An 18,126-nucleotide genomic window follows, 5' to 3' on the forward strand; every position below is an offset into this window, starting at 1 on the left:
TGCCAGGCGAGCTCGCCTAATATTGGCCAATCAGCGGCTCGCAGCAGTTCAACTTGCTGACCTTCACTCCTCCTCCACACGATGACGGTGAGCGGCTTCCTGAACGTGCGCAAGCCGGCGGGGCTCACGTCGCACCGATGCGTGGGCATGGCGCGGCGGGTTTTCGACACGCGCCAGGTCGGTCACGGCGGGACGCTGGACCCGATGGCCACGGGGGTGCTCACGCTAGCGGTGGGGCGAGCCACGCGCTTCCTGCAGTACCTGACGACGGGCAAGGAGTACCGGGGCGTGGTGCGTCTGGGGGTCACTACGGACTCGGACGACGTCACGGGCGAGATCCTGACACAGCGGCCGGCGCCTTGGGTCCAAGAGGAGGCGGTGCACTCGACGCTGCAGAGGTAGGGTGGGGCGATCCACCAAGAGGTTGGATAGGTAGAACGGACTGACGCTTGGGCTTCCTTCAGGTTCATCGGAGAGATCGACCAGGTACCGCCGCGGGTCAGTGCCATCAAGAAGGACGGCGTGAGGCTCTACAAACTGGCGAGAGCGAAAAAGGCGAGAGCAGTGTGAAGAGGGTGATCAAATGACCATGGGCTGACGAGAGGGAGAACTGTTGCTGCCATGCAGGACTTTGACGTGAAGCCAAGGAGAGTGCACATCGAGCGAATTGACATCCAAAAGTTCGAGTCTGGGGATTTCCCGGAGGTGGGCCACGTTAGCTTGATAGCTGCTGCTTGGAAATGAAGGGGCTGACCTGTTGAGGGCTTTTATGTGTAGGCGGACATCCATGTTGTGTGTGGAGGAGGCACATACATCCGATCCATCGCGCGCGAATGCGGAGAGGCACTGATTATTTCTCCGGAGCACGTGGACACAACGTGTGCGTTGCGCAACCCTGCCGGTGAATATTGTGTCGGAGGAACACTCGCTGCGCTGGAGAGGACTCGAAGCGGAGCCTTCACTATCGATGATAGCTTGGACTTTGACCAGATTCGAGCCAAAGTGGAGGTACGGACCCATGGCCCCGTATGCAGTCGTTCAAGTAGCAGATTTTGACGTTGTTCCTGCACCAGGGAGGGGAGTCACCGCTTCAGTCGATTGAAAGCATGCTTGAGCATCTTCCGTTCGCGGAGCTGCCGCGAAAGACGGCACAGCATTGGCTGAATGGTGGCATCGTCTCGGTTCCTTCAAGCGATATCGAGTTCGGGCTGCTAAAGCGCTACAAGCTAACCAACGAGGAGCCCATTCGCATTTATTGCTCCTCATCACCGGAGCTGCTCGGCGTTGCACAAGTTGACCCGGAGGCTCAGCACGGACACTTTGTTCTCAGGAAGCGTTTATTCATCTAACATGGGGGTATCTCTCTTTCACCAAAACCTATTCGAACGTCGGCGAGACATTGCGACTTTGCTGCATTAAGTTCTGCAATCCCGCAGCCATGAGAGCCGCAAACATGTCGGGGTCGATGGACATTCCAGGGCCAGACGCAGGTCGAGCGGATTTCTCTTCCTGGGCATTCTCGTACGCGTACGCGGTGGCACCAGTTGGCTGCACCATGGTCCGTGCTTCATCAAAATCAGCCATCGACAGTGGGCGCATCGTTGGCGGCTGGGGAGCGGCGGACTCGTCGTAAATCTGGGGCTTCTCGCCTTCAGCTGGCCGGTTCTTTTCAGCTTCCTCCGCTGCAGCGCGGCAATTGTCGATGTGCTCTCGTAGTGGGATCATCAGTGCAGCGCGGCACAGCTCCTTCAAATCACTACCGCTATAGTACATCGTGTCATTGGCGAGCTGAGAGAAATCAAAGTGATCGTCTACCCGCTCAGTCTTGAGCTGAAGACGAAGAATCTTTTCACGCTGTGGTCTGTTGGGGAGTCCAATCTCGAACGTGCGCGGCATACGGCGAAGGAAGGCCGGGTCAACGTCTCCCGGACGATTTGTCGCACCCATGATAATGACACCAAAGCCACAGTCCTCCTCGGTACTCATTTCCGTAAAGCCGTCCCACAGCGCCAGGAATTCCTGCGGATGCGAAGCAATAAGCACAAGGTCAAACAATCGCCCATACCCCCACCTCATCGCCGGGTGTTCCCAGAGTTACGTACCGTTTTCATGGACGAAAAGGTCGGGTCCGACACGCCGCCACGCTTGCCCATGAAGGAGTCGACCTCGTCGATGAAAATGATGCAGGGCGCCAGCTTACGGGCCAGTGAGAAGGCGGCTCGCACCAGCTTCTGGGACTCGCCGAACCACTTGCTCATGATGGTGCTGATCTTGAGGTCGATGAAGAAGGCGCCAGACTCCTTGGCGATGGCCTTAGCCATCATGGTCTTGCCCGTGCCTGGCTTTCCGTAAAGCAGGATGCCCTTGGGGACCGTAAGCAGCTTCCCGCGAGACGCGAAGAACTCGGGGCTCTTGAGCGGCAGTACCACCAGGTCGTATATATCGCGCTTCTGGCGCTCCAGGCCGCCGATGTCGTCGAACGACACGTCGATGTCCTGCGGGTCCACGATGTCGCCGGCGATGACGTTCTCGAAGTAGTTAGTGTTGAACACGCGGCGTCCCGTGCGCTGCAGGCGGTTCTGCAGCTTGGCCTGGCTGTCCTGGCCCTGCCTCCAGTCGTCCATCATGGGCTTCAGTTGCTGCAGCGGCGACAACAGGCACAAACAAGTTAGGAAGGAGAGTCGGGGGGTATGTGATGGCGACAGACTCGGTGGCTTGCCTTGTACAGGTACTTGGAGGTCTGGTACATGGTGTAGAGCATCAGGCCGTCCAGCACCATGCCCAGCAGCTCATCCTTGGCGGACGTGGCGTCGTTCTGGCGCTTGCCGCCCGAGGACTCAGCGCTCTTGCTGCCGCTACCGCCCATCGTCGGGATGCGTGTTCAGTTGTGTGGCGAGAAATGGTATGTAGGGGGGTAATTACTTTCAAAAGTCTTTGTACAGACGCTTTTTGGCGTTAAGGTTCAAAGCCGCAGAGATCATGGCGCCCGTCAAGAAGCCGCAGAGCTCGTACCTGCTCTTCTGCAATGAGCGGCGCAAGCAGGTGATGGACGAGAACCCGGGCGCGCGCATCGGCGACATCCAGAAGATCATCAGCGCGCAGTGGAAGGAGCTCAAGCCCGAGGAGAAGGAGGTGTACGTGCAGCTGGCGGCCAAGGACAAGGAGCGCTACCAGCAGGAGCTACTGGACAACCCGCAGATCGACGCGGAGCCTACGGCTGAGGGCAGGGCGGCGCACGACTCCAACGCCTGCATTTACCCGCTCGGGAGGGTGAGGAAGATCGTGCAGAGCGATCCGGACGTCGGCAAGATCTCCAAGGACGCGCTCATCGCCATCGCCAAGGCATCGGTACGAAGATTGAAGGGCGTTGCAACTGTTGGCAGTTGACTATGACACTAGCTCAACTGTTATCGCTGTCTGCTTGATTGTAGGAGTTGTTTGCCCAGTTCCTCGGCACCAAGAGCTACGAGCAGGCTCTGTACCGCAACAAGCGGCAAGTCAAGGCGTCGGACGTGACGCGCACGATCCAGACGACGGCGTCGCTGGACTGGCTCCGGGAAGACTTCCCGGACGTGAACCCTACCCGGACAGACATTGCTGCAGACAGTAAGGCCAAGAGGGACCAGCAGCAGGAGGAGAAGAAGCCGCTGCCTGACAGTGCCTCCTTCTTCAAGCCCAGGGCTGCAGGTGGAACTGCCTCAGAGGAGTAGATTGGAAAGCTAATGTATCAGGTGCAACTCGCGCGAATGGAAAACCGGGAGCTCTATTTAATTGCTGCAGAAGGAAAGGGGCTTCCTCCTATCACCACGCGACGCGAGCCAACAGCGACGTCCAGAACAGAATAGCAAACAGCGACGTACCCAGTGCAGCCGCAGCTTCCTCCCCTCCTCCGTCGCGCCGCGCCGCTTCACCTGTCTTCTGCGACTGCAAGTGCCTAGAAGATGTCGTTCCAGTCGTCGAACTCCTCGTCGTCGTCCTCCTCCACCTTCTGCTCCACCACTTCCTCGACCACGGCCTCCACGCGCGGGATGAGACCGCGACGGCCAGCAATCTTGGCGACCAGCGAGCCCTCCGGGATGTTGGGCACCACTCCCTCCGGGAACTTGATGGCATCGAGGTACACCTTGTCACCCACGTGCAGGCCGTTGACGTCGATCTGCAGCGTGGTGGGGATGTCGTCCGTGAAGATGCTGCACTCGAGCGAGTGGTGGATGTGGTTGATGAAGCCGCCGCGCTTGAGGCCGGGGCTGCCTTCCTCGTTCAGGTACGTGATGGGGATGGACACCTTGCGGCCGGGTTTGAAGCGCAGGAAGTTGACGGCCACGGGCACGTCCGTCACGGGGTCCAGCTGCACGTCGCGCATGTAGGCCTTGACCGGCGGCTGGTCGTCCACCTGCACCTGGAAGACCTGGTTCTCGATGGACGTCCAGAGCTTGCGGTGCATGCGCTCGAAGGTGCGCGTGGGGAACGAGACCAGCACGCGCTCGTCCTTGCCGTCCTCGCCCTCGCCGTAGAGCACGCCCGGCAGGAAGCCCTGCTTGCGCAGGCGCCGGGACGCGCGCGATCCCTCCGTCTCGCGCAGAGCCAGCTGCAGCACGTCCGCAAACGCGTCCTGGGCAGCAGTAGCGGCCGCCGCAGCCGAGAAGCGAGCCACCTGCTTGGCGCCGGAGCGCGCCGCGTGCCGCTGGAGCGCCAACATACTTCGATACCAACCGTGCAGCAATTGACAATGCTGAGCCACACAAGCCGCAGGATGGGGTTCCATAGGGCTATACGACTATTTATACAATACGGATAATTTATGCAAGCTCATGCAAGTCTATACTGGTTAGACTATTCGCTATACGGATATACAGGATAATTTCTGCAAGGTCATGCTAGGCGTAGTTGGGGTTGAGTTTCGGATGTAGCTATATCGACTTGGAGTCGAAATCAAATTTAAAAGTACTGGGCGAAATTTTTTTGGGGCTTTGTTCATGTCACCACTTTCGCACTGCAACTACACCAAGGTGAACTGCTCGTACAGCAGCGCTCGGATGCGGTAGTAGTTCCTGGACAGCGTGCCTTCCATCACGATCTCGTTGTTCATGGCGCGCTTGAGCACCACGCCGTCGTTGCAGACCAGCATACCGCCGCGGAACTTGGCCTGAAAGCCGGCCTTGCCCAGCACCTGCTTCATCACGTCCAGCTTCATCTTGCCGTCGCTCAGCAGGATGGGTTCGTGCGTCGTCTGGCCGCCGTTCTCGTTCAGAGGCTGCAACACCGGCACGGAGCTGTTCTCCGGGAGCGCCAGTTGACCTGTGACGTACGCGACCTCGTGGCTGCCAACCTGTGAAGACAGACAGAAAACACTCGTCAGTTTGGCCATCTGAAGACTTTCGCAGAGCAACGCAACTGCCGACGCACCTTCCGGAAGACCGCAGACGTGTACAGCGACTCCTTCACCGACAGCTTGTACACGTTTGTATCGGACTCAATGTCGATACACTCCATCACGTTCGGGGTAAACACGGCCTCGCACAGCGGGATGGACGACTCAACGAACTTTTTCAGCTCGTTCGTAGTTGTCTCCGTGCCGTGAACCAGGATGAGCTTGCGGGGCTTCACGTTGCCGAGACAGTTGCGGATTGCTCGACCGTCGGCAATGCCATCAAAGTCCACTTGGGTGATACGAGCGGCAATCTATAGCAAGTACGTACGGGGGTTAGTAGGCAGATAGCAAGGATACCGATAGCGGCGCTGTGAAGTCCTCTTACGCTGACGGTGACTTCATTCGTGATGGTTTTTGTGGGGCGAGTTTCAGCGGCAGCTTCTTTGTCGGCGCTTTCCATATCCTCGTCTCCATCAGCATCCTCGATAATGTTGCGGCGGGCCTGGCGGTTCGCCAGCAACGTTGCATCCTTGAAGTCGTCGGGGTTGATAATCTGTTCAAGAGATCAACCCAACTCAGTTCGATCCTAATTAAGTTTGCAATCTAGCGCCGGCTTTGCGTACCTCTCCATATTCATCCCACTCAATCTTGGGCTCCACTGCGAAGAACATCGGGTACCGAACAGAAGCAAACTGCCCCAGGCCAACCTTAAAGGTGCCTCGAAGTTGGACTGCCACGCACACAAATTAGTCATCTAGAAACCCTAAGATGTCAGTCTTGTACCCGATGCGCACCTTCTTGCTGTGTGGTTTCCTCCTCCTCTGACTCAGATTCGAAGTCTTCGATTCCCATCATCATATCTTCCATTGCAGCCTCTTCGATCTCCTTCGCCTTGTTTTCGGCTTCCGTGCGAAGACGTTTCCGCTCTTTCACTTCATACAGCGCAAGTTCTGCTCCCTCCAAGAACACCTTTTTCGTCACTGTGCATGAAATGACCTTGGCAGCGGACGGATCCTTGGCAATCTTCAGTACACGAGATGCGAATGACGTCTCGGGCGTAGTCGAAGTGAAGATGATACTGTTCCTTGGATCAGGGGCCCAGCGGATGAAAATATCCTTCGCAAAGCCACACTCCAGGCTTGGCGACGTAGCCAAAACAACCTATAAAATATTGCAAAAGAAAGATTAGTGTGAACCTACTGTAGCGGGGAAAGGTGACTCACGGCCTAGTCTTACCTTGGGGCTTGGAAGAGCGTCTAGCTCCTCCAGCGTATGGACAAGGTGAATATGTCTGCAATTTACGAATTCAGGTAAGAACTCCAATCCGTGTTTTGTGCAGCAAGTAGGTGTATGGCACGTACGAGAATTGGAACGGGTTTTGCCGACCGACGTCGAAGTTCTTCGCAATACGGTCATTGCACCACTCTAGCATTGCCTGGGCGGCCTTCGGGGTGTAGTAACTCATGTCATGGAGCAGTGCAATCGGGTCACGCAGTCTGCGGTCGGACAAGAGCAAGGTTAGTGATGTAATAGCAGTGCCCGCAGCAGTGCTCACGTACTTGTTCTGGATCCAGTACTGGTCGAGCACCCGCATCAGCTCAAGCACACGACCTGAGCTATCAGTCGGGATCAACACATTACCTCCGTTCCGGACCGTCTTCAAAATCTCCATCATAATCTGAATACAGTTTAATGTTGTTAGATCACGTTCACTATACCCCGCAGAGACAACGATCAGGAACCTGCCTTGCTGTCTCGGTCCTTGAGCTTGGGCTGCTCTGCGTGGAGGTTCATTGAGTCTGTGATAAGCAGCGTCGGGCGCCTGCAAACAACAACAGCGACGGCCCCAGCACATTATCAGCACAATACAAGATACCAATGGCCCCTGCAAGCGACCGCTGCCGCTGGGAAACGCACGTGAACGAGTCCAGGATCGTCTTCTGCAGCACGTGCTCCGAGCGGTGGTTGTAGTCAACTGCGTAGATGATGTCATCCTGCGCCAAATACGCCCGTCAGTCCACGTGCAACCAACCGCCCACCCAGCCATAAAGTGCGTCGCCCCCGTCTTACCGTCTCCTTCATGATCCTCCAGAGCGCGCCGCCAATGAGGTGACCGGCCACATGGGGCGTGATGACGATCCCCTCTCCGCTGCTCGTGAGCGTGAGCTTCTCCGAGTACTTGAGCTGCTTGAAGCGCTCGAAGACGAGGTCCACGTCGTCCAGCGAGAAGAGCGAGAAGTCGCTGTCGTGCTTGGTCTTGGCCTGGAACGCGTCGTACAGCGCGATCTGCCCCATGCGGTGCACCGGCAGCGTGCCGTAGACGGGCGCGTTGAGCCCCAGCTTGCCCATGGCGTAGGGCAGCGCCCCCATGTGCGCCAGGTCCAAGTGCGAGACCAGCACCAGGTCGATGCGGTCCACCACGCGCTGCAGCGGCTTGAGCAGCTCCACGTCGTACTCGTCCGTCCAGCCGCAGTCCAGCAGGATACACACCTCGTCCACCTCCAGCAGGTACGCGCAGCACGGTGCGCTCGAGTGCACGCCGTACAGCGGCGTGAAGGTGATCACCGCCATCGTCTCCAAGCGCTTGCTGATGACCCAACTGCGGCCGTGGTACCGGCTTTCAGTAATAGTACTATATCCTGGATCATGTATTACACCATAATAGTATATTTTCAAAAAGCATATACTAGTAGTAGTTGGATTATTTAATATTAAGAAGAAGTAGCACCTTCTCCAAAATTATACTATCGTACTACGATAAAGTAGTACGAATTTGGCACCTTTTTTTACTTTTTTGTATACACAAACAAATGTCAGAACACTTCGGATCGCTTTCAAACTAACTACAGTGTGTATGGAGACTACTCAAGTGTTCACATGCTTCAGCTTGCCAACCCAGCAAGTTGACACGCATGGCCATCACAAGACGAAATGTGCATCCTTGCATTGCACATTTCTGTCACGAGAGCTATGCATAGGCTGGAATAGCTAAAGAACTTAGTGTGAGCATCTTCGCCGCGGCCGATCGCTATCACCAAAGCAGCAATTTAACGAGAAATAAAATCGCACGCGTTGCACGAAGAAGCTCTGAATTCTACCACTAACCTCTTACCTATAGTATCTGTGGTATGTAAATTTGCGCTCCCATTACAACGCATCTCTTTCGCCTGCTTCGCAGCCGCAGCATCTGCTACATTGACTTCGAGCCGACCAGGATGTTTACGAGCCCTTCGCCCATCGACTTCTGCGGACGCAAACTTTTGTTTCTTTATAGCCACCTCAGCAACGTAGTACTAGATGCACTTGAGCGCGAGGGGATTAAAGAGGTGACTGATCGTCCGGCCGTACTTGGTGCGTGTGTTTCGCTGGAAGTGCAGCAATGAAAACGCGCGTTGTATGTGGTGCATCAAGTTTTGTGTCACACTCCACGGCTGCAGTGGAACAACGTACCAGGAGCCAAGTACTACTCGGCGGGATGCCGAGCTCAGTGGGCAAGAATGCGCTGGTGGACGACCGCTGAACTCGGCTGATGGTGTCAGAAACTCAAGGCACACCGGCTTCGACCTGGTGACACGTGGCAGGCCCAGTGATGAAGACCCAGCCGAGTTCAGGAAGGCACTGGACACACTCAGCCGAGATCATGGGGAGTTCAAGCCGCCGAGCTCGGCTAAACGGTACCATGTACCGTCCGATACGGTGACCAGGCTCAATTGAGTCCGGGAGTCGCGCAGTCGAGTTCACGGGTCGCTCCGCCGAGTTCGCGGGTCGCTCCGCCGAGTTCACTGGGTTATCCGGCTCAGCCGAGTTCACCGGCTTATCCGGACACTTTATCCGGCTCAGCCGAGTTCGAAGAGTTATCCGGACGCCTTATCCGGACCAGCCGAGCTCAAGCGTCGCTGCGCTCAGCGAAGGGTCGGCCGAGATCCAAAACCACCCACTTTCATTTGGTATTTGTATAGGATCTTAGGAATAGTAGAGGCGCCCCTTCAGGGAGCCCGACAGAGATAACAACCAAACAGAGCAGAATTTTCTAGGTCCACAACACGTGCACGCGCTTCCAGTAAGTCCCTGCACGGGCCGGATTATGTCTGCTGTCAGCACCCGAGAGGCATAGCTTGTAGGGTGTTGACTGGTAGCGCCAAGAGATTAAGGGTTGGGCGCGTGTCTCGCCAAGCGCGAAGGAAAAGTCTCGCCACCGCTGCGAGCCGGTGTTCCCGTACGTCCCGGGCACTGATTGCTGAGTCGAGAAGCCTTTGCTCTCGGCGACCCGTAAAAGCCCGCGAGGACCGTCGTCCGTCCTTTGGCGGAGGGTACGGGATTTCTAATTCCGGAGTCAGGTAACTCAGCTGGCTTCCGTGATTGACTGGCTTGGGGTACTTGGTCTCGGCGAGGACGAGACATCACTGTCCCGGAAGGGCCGAACCGCTGGGGGACATCTCAGCTCAGGCCAACAAGGGCCGACTAGCTCGGCTGTTGTTGTGTTTGTAGCTAGGGTGCCACATCTGACGATTTTGTGCGTGCTACTACACTACATGTACTTCCTTACCTGTCAAGTAATACATGTAGTTGAATTGGCACAACTGGCGGCTTCAACGCGCGCGGCGACAACCTGGCTACGCTGATCACCGATGTGCGGACTGGTACGTGGTAAGCCCTCACTTTCGAGATGTCTTCGATCCATCTCGAGCTTGTCGCGGCAGTTAACTTCAGTTACCGGGGCCATTTTCCGGCTTCAGTTACCGAGGTGCCGCCTAATTAATCACTTGTGTCGAGCATTCGTAAGACAGTTTGACGACAAATCAAATTTAGCCATGTGATTGGCTAATATTATGTGTGGTGTTGTCCGTGTATGCCCTTGGCCGGGCCGTCTGCGTCGCCGTCGTGGCATGCACCAGCAACGGATAGCCGTGCTGACGAGCAGAATCGGCAGCATGAACGTCTATTTGTTTCGTTTTCGATTTCGTAGTAATGTGAAGTGCATCACAGTTATTTGGCCTAACTAGCGACCTACTAAATGCCAGGTCCTTCAAATGAAAGTGCGTATTATACATATTTTATGAGGTCCGAGGAGCTCTTCCATGAAGCCGCGTAGTCGACGTAAGTAGGGAGATGCCCTTCGGAGGACACGACGCGGTTGGTACACGGAGAACTGAATTGTGCTTGAGCGTACATTGAATAGCAAACGACTAGAATGTACGCTCGAGCACTCTCTAGAAACTTGTCAACAAAGCCGAAACGGAAACACTACGTAGATTCAAGCTTAACAGACAGCAATAGACTGGCGCGGTTATAAGCGCTCTAGAATCGCTGTGTAATGGGCCTACCTTGGCTCACTACTACGGCTTACACGTATGCGCACGTGTATGAGGAAGCGTAGGTTTCTTTTACTTGAGTTAAGTATACTCGAGATCCACGAGTATACTTTAAACAAGATAAAAACTCCAAGTAGCGGGTTTTGGTAAAAGATGAGAACTGCTATTTTTGTTTTATGTTTCTGACTTCCTCTAAATGTAATATTCTAAACTAGGAATCTGCCAACGGCTGGTTGGCAGGATTCTGCTAACATGCAAGTCACTCATTGGCTAAAAGATGCTGCTTTCAGCCAATAGGAATCCTAAATGTGTATGGACCACCTGTCGTGGTGGTCATAAATGTATGTAGCCATTGGTGTGCCTTACACCAAGGTCGAGGAAGTGTTCGAACCTCTAACAGACATCGCATCTGTTAGAGTAACAAGTGACTGTAGCCACTTGTGCGTGTAACCCCGTTACACGCTGCCTCTTATGCTACGTAACTAACCACGTTATTGAAGGAAGGCTTGCCCGCATCATGATACGTACATTGCAACCTGACAGTACGAAAACTCCTACAATATTTCCCTCCTGACACTATTCCTTACCATCCAGGCACTGAAAAGCTCTGGACGTGGCATTTTAAGAGCAACAGATCAGAACAGCCTTAGCGCTAAGGCTTCACGCAAGGCCTGGCGCGGCCGCTGTGGCTGCAGCCAGAATATCATCCTGTTGTCGACGGACCTACGCGCCATGCAACTGCGTCGTCTTGGCGAACAAAGGTGCCACCAACACAGCCTGCATCCGCACCGCTGTCGTGGTTGAGTGGGCCCGAGCATGCACATGCAGCTCTGCACGTCAAGTAGAGCTTTTGGCCAATAATATGGCGCAAACTGGTGTCCGACAAACTGTCTTACGTTTTGAGTGACACAATACAATGTAACCACTGGTATACTAAAATCAAGATGTAATCAAAATGCGTTGATTGCAAAACGTAAGACGCTTTGTCTTACGGTATGCTCTCTAGGGACCAGTATCGTCTTACGAAAGAGCATGAATCACTTGTGTCGAGCATTCGTAAGACAGTTTGACGACAAATCAAATTTAGCCATGTGATTGGCTAATATTATGTGTGGTGTTGTCCGTGTATGCCCTTGGCCGGGCCGTCTGCGTCGCCGTCGTGGCATGCACCAGCAACGGATAGCCGTGCTGACGAGCAGAATCGGCAGCATGAACGTCTATTTGTTTCGTTTTCGATTTCGTAGTAATGTGAAGTGCATCACAGTTATTTGGCCTAACTAGCGACCTACTAAATGCCAGGTCCTTCAAATGAAAGTGCATATTATACATATTTTATGAGGTCCGAGGAGCTCTTCCATGAAGCCGCGTAGTCGACGTAAGTAGGGAGATGCCCTTCGGAGGACACGACGCGGTTGGTACACGGAGAACTGAATTGTGCTTGAGCGTACATTGAATAGCAAACGACTAGAATGTACGCTCGAGCACTCTCTAGAAACTTGTCAACAAAGCCGAAACGGAAACACTACGTAGATTCAAGCTTAACAGACAGCAATAGACTGGCGCGGTTATAAGCGCTCTAGAATCGCTGTGTAATGGGCCTACCTTGGCTCACTACTACGGCTTACACGTATGCGCACGTGTATGAGGAAGCGTAGGTTTCTTTTACTTGAGTTAAGTATACTCGAGATCCACGAGTATACTTTAAACAAGATAAAAACTCCAAGTAGCGGGTTTTGGTAAAAGATGAGAACTGCTATTTTTGTTTTATGTTTCTGACTTCCTCTAAATGTAATATTCTAAACTAGGAATCTGCCAACGGCTGGTTGGCAGGATTCTGCTAACATGCAAGTCACTCATTGGCTAAAAGATGCTGCTTTCAGCCAATAGGAATCCTAAATGTGTATGGACCACCTGTCGTGGTGGTCATAAATGTATGTAGCCATTGGTGTGCCTTACACCAAGGTCGAGGAAGTGTTCGAACCTCTAACAGACATCGCATCTGTTAGAGTAACAAGTGACTGTAGCCACTTGTGCGTGTAACCCCGTTACACGCTGCCTCTTATGCTACGTAACTAACCACGTTATTGAAGGAAGGCTTGCCCGCATCATGATACGTACATTGCAACCTGACAGTACGAAAACTCCTACAATATTTCCCTCCTGACACTATTCCTTACCATCCAGGCACTGAAAAGCTCTGGACGTGGCATTTTAAGAGCAACAGATCAGAACAGCCTTAGCGCTAAGGCTTCACGCAAGGCCTGGCGCGGCCGCTGTGGCTGCAGCCAGAATATCATCCTGTTGTCGACGGACCTACGCGCCATGCAACTGCGTCGTCTTGGCGAACAAAGGTGCCACCAACACAGCCTGCATCCGCACCGCTGTCGTGGTTGAGTGGGCCCGAGCATGCACATGCAGCTCTGCACGTCAAGTAGAGCTTTTGGCCAATAATATGGCGGAAACTGGTGTCCGACAAACTGTCTTACGTTTTGAGTGACACAATACAATGTAACCACTGGTATACTAAAATCAAGATGTAATCAAAATGCGTTGATTGCAAAACGTAAGACGCTTTGTCTTACGGTATGCTCTCTAGGGACCAGTATCGTCTTACGAAAGAGCATGAATCACTTGTGTCGAGCATTCGTAAGACAGTTTGACGACAAATCAAATTTAGCCATGTGATTGGCTAATATTATGTGTGGTGTTGTCCGTGTATGCCCTTGGCCGGGCCGTCTGCGTCGCCGTCGTGGCATGCACCAGCAACGGATAGCCGTGCTGACGAGCAGAATCGGCAGCATGAACGTCTATTTGTTTCGTTTTCGATTTCGTAGTAATGTGAAGTGCATCACAGTTATTTGGCCTAACTAGCGACCTACTAAATGCCAGGTCCTTCAAATGAAAGTGCGTATTATACATATTTTATGAGGTCCGAGGAGCTCTTCCATGAAGCCGCGTAGTCGACGTAAGTAGGGAGATGCCCTTCGGAGGACACGACGCGGTTGGTACACGGAGAACTGAATTGTGCTTGAGCGTACATTGAATAGCAAACGACTAGAATGTACGCTCGAGCGCTCTCTAGAAACTTGTCAACAAAGCCGAAACGGAAACACTACGTAGATTCAAGCTTAACAGACAGCAATAGACTGGCGCGGTTATAAGCGCTCTAGAATCGCTGTGTAATGGGCCTACCTTGGCTCACTACTACGGCTTACACGTATGCGCACGTGTATGAGGAAGCGTAGGTTTCTTTTACTTGAGTTAAGTATACTCGAGATCCACGAGTATACTTTAAACAAGATAAAAACTCCAAGTAGCGGGTTTTGGTAAAAGATGAGAACTGCTATTTTTGTTTTATGTTTCTGACTTCCTCTAAATGTAATATTCTAAACTAGGAATCTGCCAACGGCTGGTTGGCAGGATCCTGCTAACATGCAAGTCACTCATTGGCTAAAAGATGCTGCTTTCAGCCAATAGGAATCCTAAATGTGTATGGACCACCTGTCGTGGTGGTCATAAATGTATGTAGCCATTGGTGTGCCTTACACCAAGGTCGAGGAAGTGTTCGAACCTCTAACAGACATCGCATCTGTTAGAGTAACAAGTGACTGTAGCCACTTGTGCGTGTAACCCCGTTACACGCTGCCTCTTATGCTACGTAACTAACCACGTTATTGAAGGAAGGCTTGCCCGCATCATGATACGTACATTGCAACCTGACAGTACGAAAACTCCTACAATATTTCCCTCCTGACACTATTCCTTACCATCCAGGCACTGAAAAGCTCTGGACGTGGCATTTTAAGAGCAACAGATCAGAACAGCCTTAGCGCTAAGGCTTCACGCAAGGCCTGGCACGGCCGCTGTGGCTGCAGCCAGAATATCATCCTGTTGTCGACGGACCTACGCGCCATGCAACTGCGTCGTCTTGGCGAACAAAGGTGCCACCAACACAGCCTGCATCCGCACCGCTGTCGTGGTTGAGTGGGCCCGAGCATGCACATGCAGCTCTGCACGTCAAGTAGAGCTTTTGGCCAATAATATGGCGCAAACTGGTGTCCGACAAACTGTCTTACGTTTTGAGTGACACAATACAATGTAACCACTGGTATACTAAAATCAAGATGTAATCAAAATGCGTTGATTGCTGTGACGGGACACACAGCACTTCTTGACAGAGGAAGCAGGAGTATACAAACTCCAAGTGAACAGCCGTTCACGTGTCCCTGGTCTGAAGGGGACGACTTGACTTGAAAAGCGGTAGATCTAAGACTGAATGTATTTATAGGTTGGTACAGATTTGGCCTGCATACAAATCCTAAGTTCCCTATAGTTTGTGTCATACAAAATGTATCTGTTGGCTCTGAGGCCACTTGGGTCACTATCCAGGGGAGTGACCGATGTAGCCATCCCGGAATAGTGACAGGGTCACTATTCCATGTAACCCCGTTACATCCTCCCCCACTTAGATTCGATCTTATCGACCAATCAGAGCGAGGTTACGCCGGCGACTCACATTTCACTCGCAAAGTCGAAATCCATCGACAACGGCGCGAGCTCTGGCGCCTCGGCTCCCGGGCCTCACAGAGCAACTGGCGTATCGCCGAGCAAGCCGCAGGGTCTCCACGTCGACCGGAAGCATGCCTCCAAAGCGCAGTGCGCGCAGTGCGAAAGCACCTCCGAAACCGCGGGCCGTAGGGCCGAAGACCAGGGCGGCCAAGGCCAAGGACGAGTCGTCCGCGCCGATGGAGGCCACGAAGGCGGCCGAGGAGGTGGTGCGCTCTCGTAGCAGCACGCCGGAGAGTGGCCGTCAGGCCGGGGCTCGGAGCAAGTCTCCTGACGCCGCGCAAGGCAAGGAGGAGAGTCCTCAGGGCCATAAAAGCCCGGCTCGCAACTGGGAAGCTGCCGTCTTTGACTGCACGATGGTCCTGTACTCCGGTGAGAGTTCACCCGACGACGAGAACGTCTCGGAGGGCAGCACGCACGCGTTGCCGAAGGCACGGAGCTGGCGGCAGGCGACATGACCAACGCCTCGGCCGACGCAAAGGCCTCGTCAGAGAAGGAGGCGGAGGACGCCGAGTCCGGCTCAGGCGACAGCAAGCAGTCGCACGACGAAGTCGCCATGGCCGACGCTGGGGTCGTGGCCGAGAAGTCGCCGAGCGACGCGGGCTCCAAGCCCAAGGAGGTGCTGGCATCCAAGCATCTGACGCTGGCACAAGGTCGTGAGCGTGCCCAAGCGTCGAAAGCGGCTGCCGCTGCGAAGGCCGCCGAGGCCAAGGCGAAGAAGCGTTCAGCTTCCAGGTCGCCTCGCGGCTCCAGCTCCAAGCTGTTCATCGACTCGGAGTCTGAGGACGAGGAGGGTGCCGTCCACGAGCCCAAGGAGCTCTCCAACAACCTCGACGAGCAGCAGCAGCAATACCACGCTGCTAGCTCGGGTGCGTATGCCAGGCAGCCGACTGCCACGACTGCCATCGAGTCTTCTTCAGGCGGGGATGCCACGTACCCGCAGGGCTACTTCCCGCCCGAGCCTGGCACTGGTGCGCCAGCGCTGTTGGAGAAGCTCTCGGCTCCTCGTGGCCTTATCGGCGGGTACACCTCGAGGGGTTCCTATGAGCGTGCTCTTGTTGAGAAAGAGCCACTCTTTCTTGGCGACGTTGAAGTCGCCCGGTGTGTGCTAGTAGCACCACACAAGCTCACACTGAAGGAGTTCACCACGCTTCGCAAGAAGCCGGAGGACAAGGGTGGACTCCATCCTGTGTGGGGTTTCCACTGGGTCAAGCCGAATGACAACATGACCTGGAGCGAGGTGGAAGACCTCTTCTGGCGCTACTTCCAGTGCAAAGGGTATTCCGACCAAGAGTTCAAAGAACTCCGTGAGGATCGCACTCTGTCCGCAATCCTGGACGTGCGCGAGCTCCGCATCGAGTTCGCTCAACTCGTGAGCAAGCGCAAGCTCCACTCGAAGATGGACGAGCTGAAGCAAGAGGCGAGAGCCAAAGCTCGTGAAGAGCGTGGGCGTGGTGCGACTACGTCTGCTACCGTGCCCCGGGTACCGGCCAAGAAGCCAAGGACTACTTACGAAGCTGCCGCTGCTTCTCGTCCCATATCGCAACAGCCTTCGGGCAGTCTACCTGGAGCTGCTCAACGGGCTCCCACGAGTTATCCGACTCAAGGTAACCCCTCCACTTCACGAGCAGCTGGCGCTTGCCATGGAACCGCCGCTCCCGGACGACTCGTTCCACGTGGTAGTGGATCTGCCCATTACGATCAAGGAGGGCCGGCGGTGGCCTCGCACGGCCATGGCTACGAGCCTGAGGCGACGCAGCCGTATGCTGGGGCCCCGAGTCAGGTGGTGGCCCTGCAGCAAGAGGAGATTCGTCTTCTCCGGGACCGTGTGTACGTCCTCGAGATTGCGCTTGGCGTCGGCCTTGGTGGCGAGGCTGCCGCTCGTGCTGGTCAGCCTGGTGCCGTGGAGCGGCTCCGTGAGGATGTTGCCCGCTCTATCAAGAAACTCGCAGTCTCCATGGCCGTGTGGATCGTCGAGCCGACCTGTCGTCTTACGACTCGCTGCGAAACCAGCTCGCTGGCCTTCGGGCCGAGCTTCATGGCCACCCGCCGTATCCGGAGCAGCAGCAGCCCCACTCGTATCAGGCCCAGTTTGGCCAGGGCTCGTACGGGGCCCCTGCGTATGCTGCTCCGTTGTACGCCGCGCCGTCTTACGACCAGCGCGCGTATCAGGCGCCTTACCGCGACCCGACGCCGCGCTTCGAGGAGCTGCGCTCTTCTCCACCGGGCCACCCACCGATTCCTGCGGGGCAGCCAGAGCCAGAGGGTCATGGTGCCTCTTAAGACGACCCACGTAAAACGTCGGGTGAGTCGTCATCGACTTGGGCAAGTCTATGGTGTACGCCGCGCCATGCCGGCTGAGGACCGTGAAGGGTCCAATGAAGCGGTGCTTCAGCTTGTTGCTCTCGACCGAGCTAACAGTGTTTAGCGGTAGGTTTCTAGTATCTAGGAGAACTAAATCCCCAACCTTAAACACGTTCATGTTTCCTCTTCCATTTCGGTCAGAGTACTCCTTCTGTTTATCTTGGGCTTGCGCCATGGTGTCTCGCACCCTGCTGATTATGTTCAGCCTGTCTTCGGCAAACGAGGACAGTTGCTTCCGCAAGGTGGCTGGACTCACGTCCGAGACTTGGGAGGAAAGGTTTTTCGAGCCTCTCCCCCACTTAGGACCGAAGCCCCGGTACTGCCTCGTAATGTGAGCGGCACCTGAGGGTGGCGCAACCCGTTCAGGTAAAAGGGCGTAAAGCCCGTCGATGCATGTACCGCATTGTTGAGTGCGAACTCAACCATGGGCAAGCGATCAGCCCAAGAGCGGGGCATCTCCGCGCAGATACTGCGGAGCGTGTCTTCGAGCACGCGATTGACGCACTCCGTCTG

The 18,126-nt window shown here is 54.8% G+C and overlaps 6 protein-coding genes across 6 annotated transcripts; 2 read left to right on the forward strand and 4 right to left on the reverse strand.

Moving 5' to 3' along the window:
• Window positions 1-81: 81 nt before the first annotated feature.
• Window positions 82-1,349, forward strand: PHYSODRAFT_309818 (hypothetical protein; the record flags this gene model as incomplete). Its single annotated transcript, XM_009518452.1, has 5 exons — window positions 82-398; window positions 465-555; window positions 628-709; window positions 803-1,008; window positions 1,074-1,349. 5 exons carry the CDS (start codon window positions 82-84, stop codon window positions 1,347-1,349), a joined length of 972 nt encoding a protein of 323 aa, XP_009516747.1.
• Window positions 1,350-1,377: 28 nt separating this feature from the next.
• On the reverse strand, window positions 1,378-2,779 carry PHYSODRAFT_473306 (hypothetical protein; the record flags this gene model as incomplete). Its single annotated transcript, XM_009518453.1, has 3 exons — window positions 1,378-2,019; window positions 2,103-2,639; window positions 2,708-2,779. 3 exons carry the CDS (start codon window positions 2,777-2,779, stop codon window positions 1,378-1,380), a joined length of 1,251 nt encoding a protein of 416 aa, XP_009516748.1.
• A 200-nt stretch (window positions 2,780-2,979) lies between these two features.
• Window positions 2,980-3,710, forward strand: PHYSODRAFT_309820 (hypothetical protein; the record flags this gene model as incomplete). Its single annotated transcript, XM_009518454.1, has 2 exons — window positions 2,980-3,348; window positions 3,432-3,710. The coding sequence occupies 2 exons, from the start codon at window positions 2,980-2,982 to the stop codon at window positions 3,708-3,710; spliced, it is 648 nt and encodes a 215-aa protein (XP_009516749.1).
• Window positions 3,711-3,934: 224 nt separating this feature from the next.
• On the reverse strand, window positions 3,935-4,699 carry PHYSODRAFT_468557 (hypothetical protein; the record flags this gene model as incomplete). The annotated part of the gene is made up of 1 exon (XM_009518455.1): window positions 3,935-4,699. One exon carries the CDS (start codon window positions 4,697-4,699, stop codon window positions 3,935-3,937), a length of 765 nt encoding a protein of 254 aa, XP_009516750.1.
• A 300-nt stretch (window positions 4,700-4,999) lies between these two features.
• Window positions 5,000-7,046, reverse strand: PHYSODRAFT_552782 (hypothetical protein; the record flags this gene model as incomplete). Its single annotated transcript, XM_009518456.1, has 8 exons — window positions 5,000-5,329; window positions 5,419-5,682; window positions 5,757-5,924; window positions 5,995-6,101; window positions 6,166-6,532; window positions 6,608-6,662; window positions 6,733-6,867; window positions 6,931-7,046. The coding sequence occupies 8 exons, from the start codon at window positions 7,044-7,046 to the stop codon at window positions 5,000-5,002; spliced, it is 1,542 nt and encodes a 513-aa protein (XP_009516751.1).
• Window positions 7,047-7,105: 59 nt separating this feature from the next.
• Window positions 7,106-7,942, reverse strand: PHYSODRAFT_473604 (hypothetical protein; the record flags this gene model as incomplete). Its single annotated transcript, XM_009518457.1, has 3 exons — window positions 7,106-7,193; window positions 7,289-7,365; window positions 7,442-7,942. 3 exons carry the CDS (start codon window positions 7,940-7,942, stop codon window positions 7,106-7,108), a joined length of 666 nt encoding a protein of 221 aa, XP_009516752.1.
• Window positions 7,943-18,126: the final 10,184 nt, after the last annotated feature.

The sequence above is a fragment of the Phytophthora sojae genome (assembly GCF_000149755.1).
Source record: "Phytophthora sojae unplaced genomic scaffold PHYSOscaffold_1, whole genome shotgun sequence".
Lineage (NCBI taxonomy): Eukaryota > Oomycota > Peronosporomycetes > Peronosporales > Peronosporaceae > Phytophthora > Phytophthora sojae.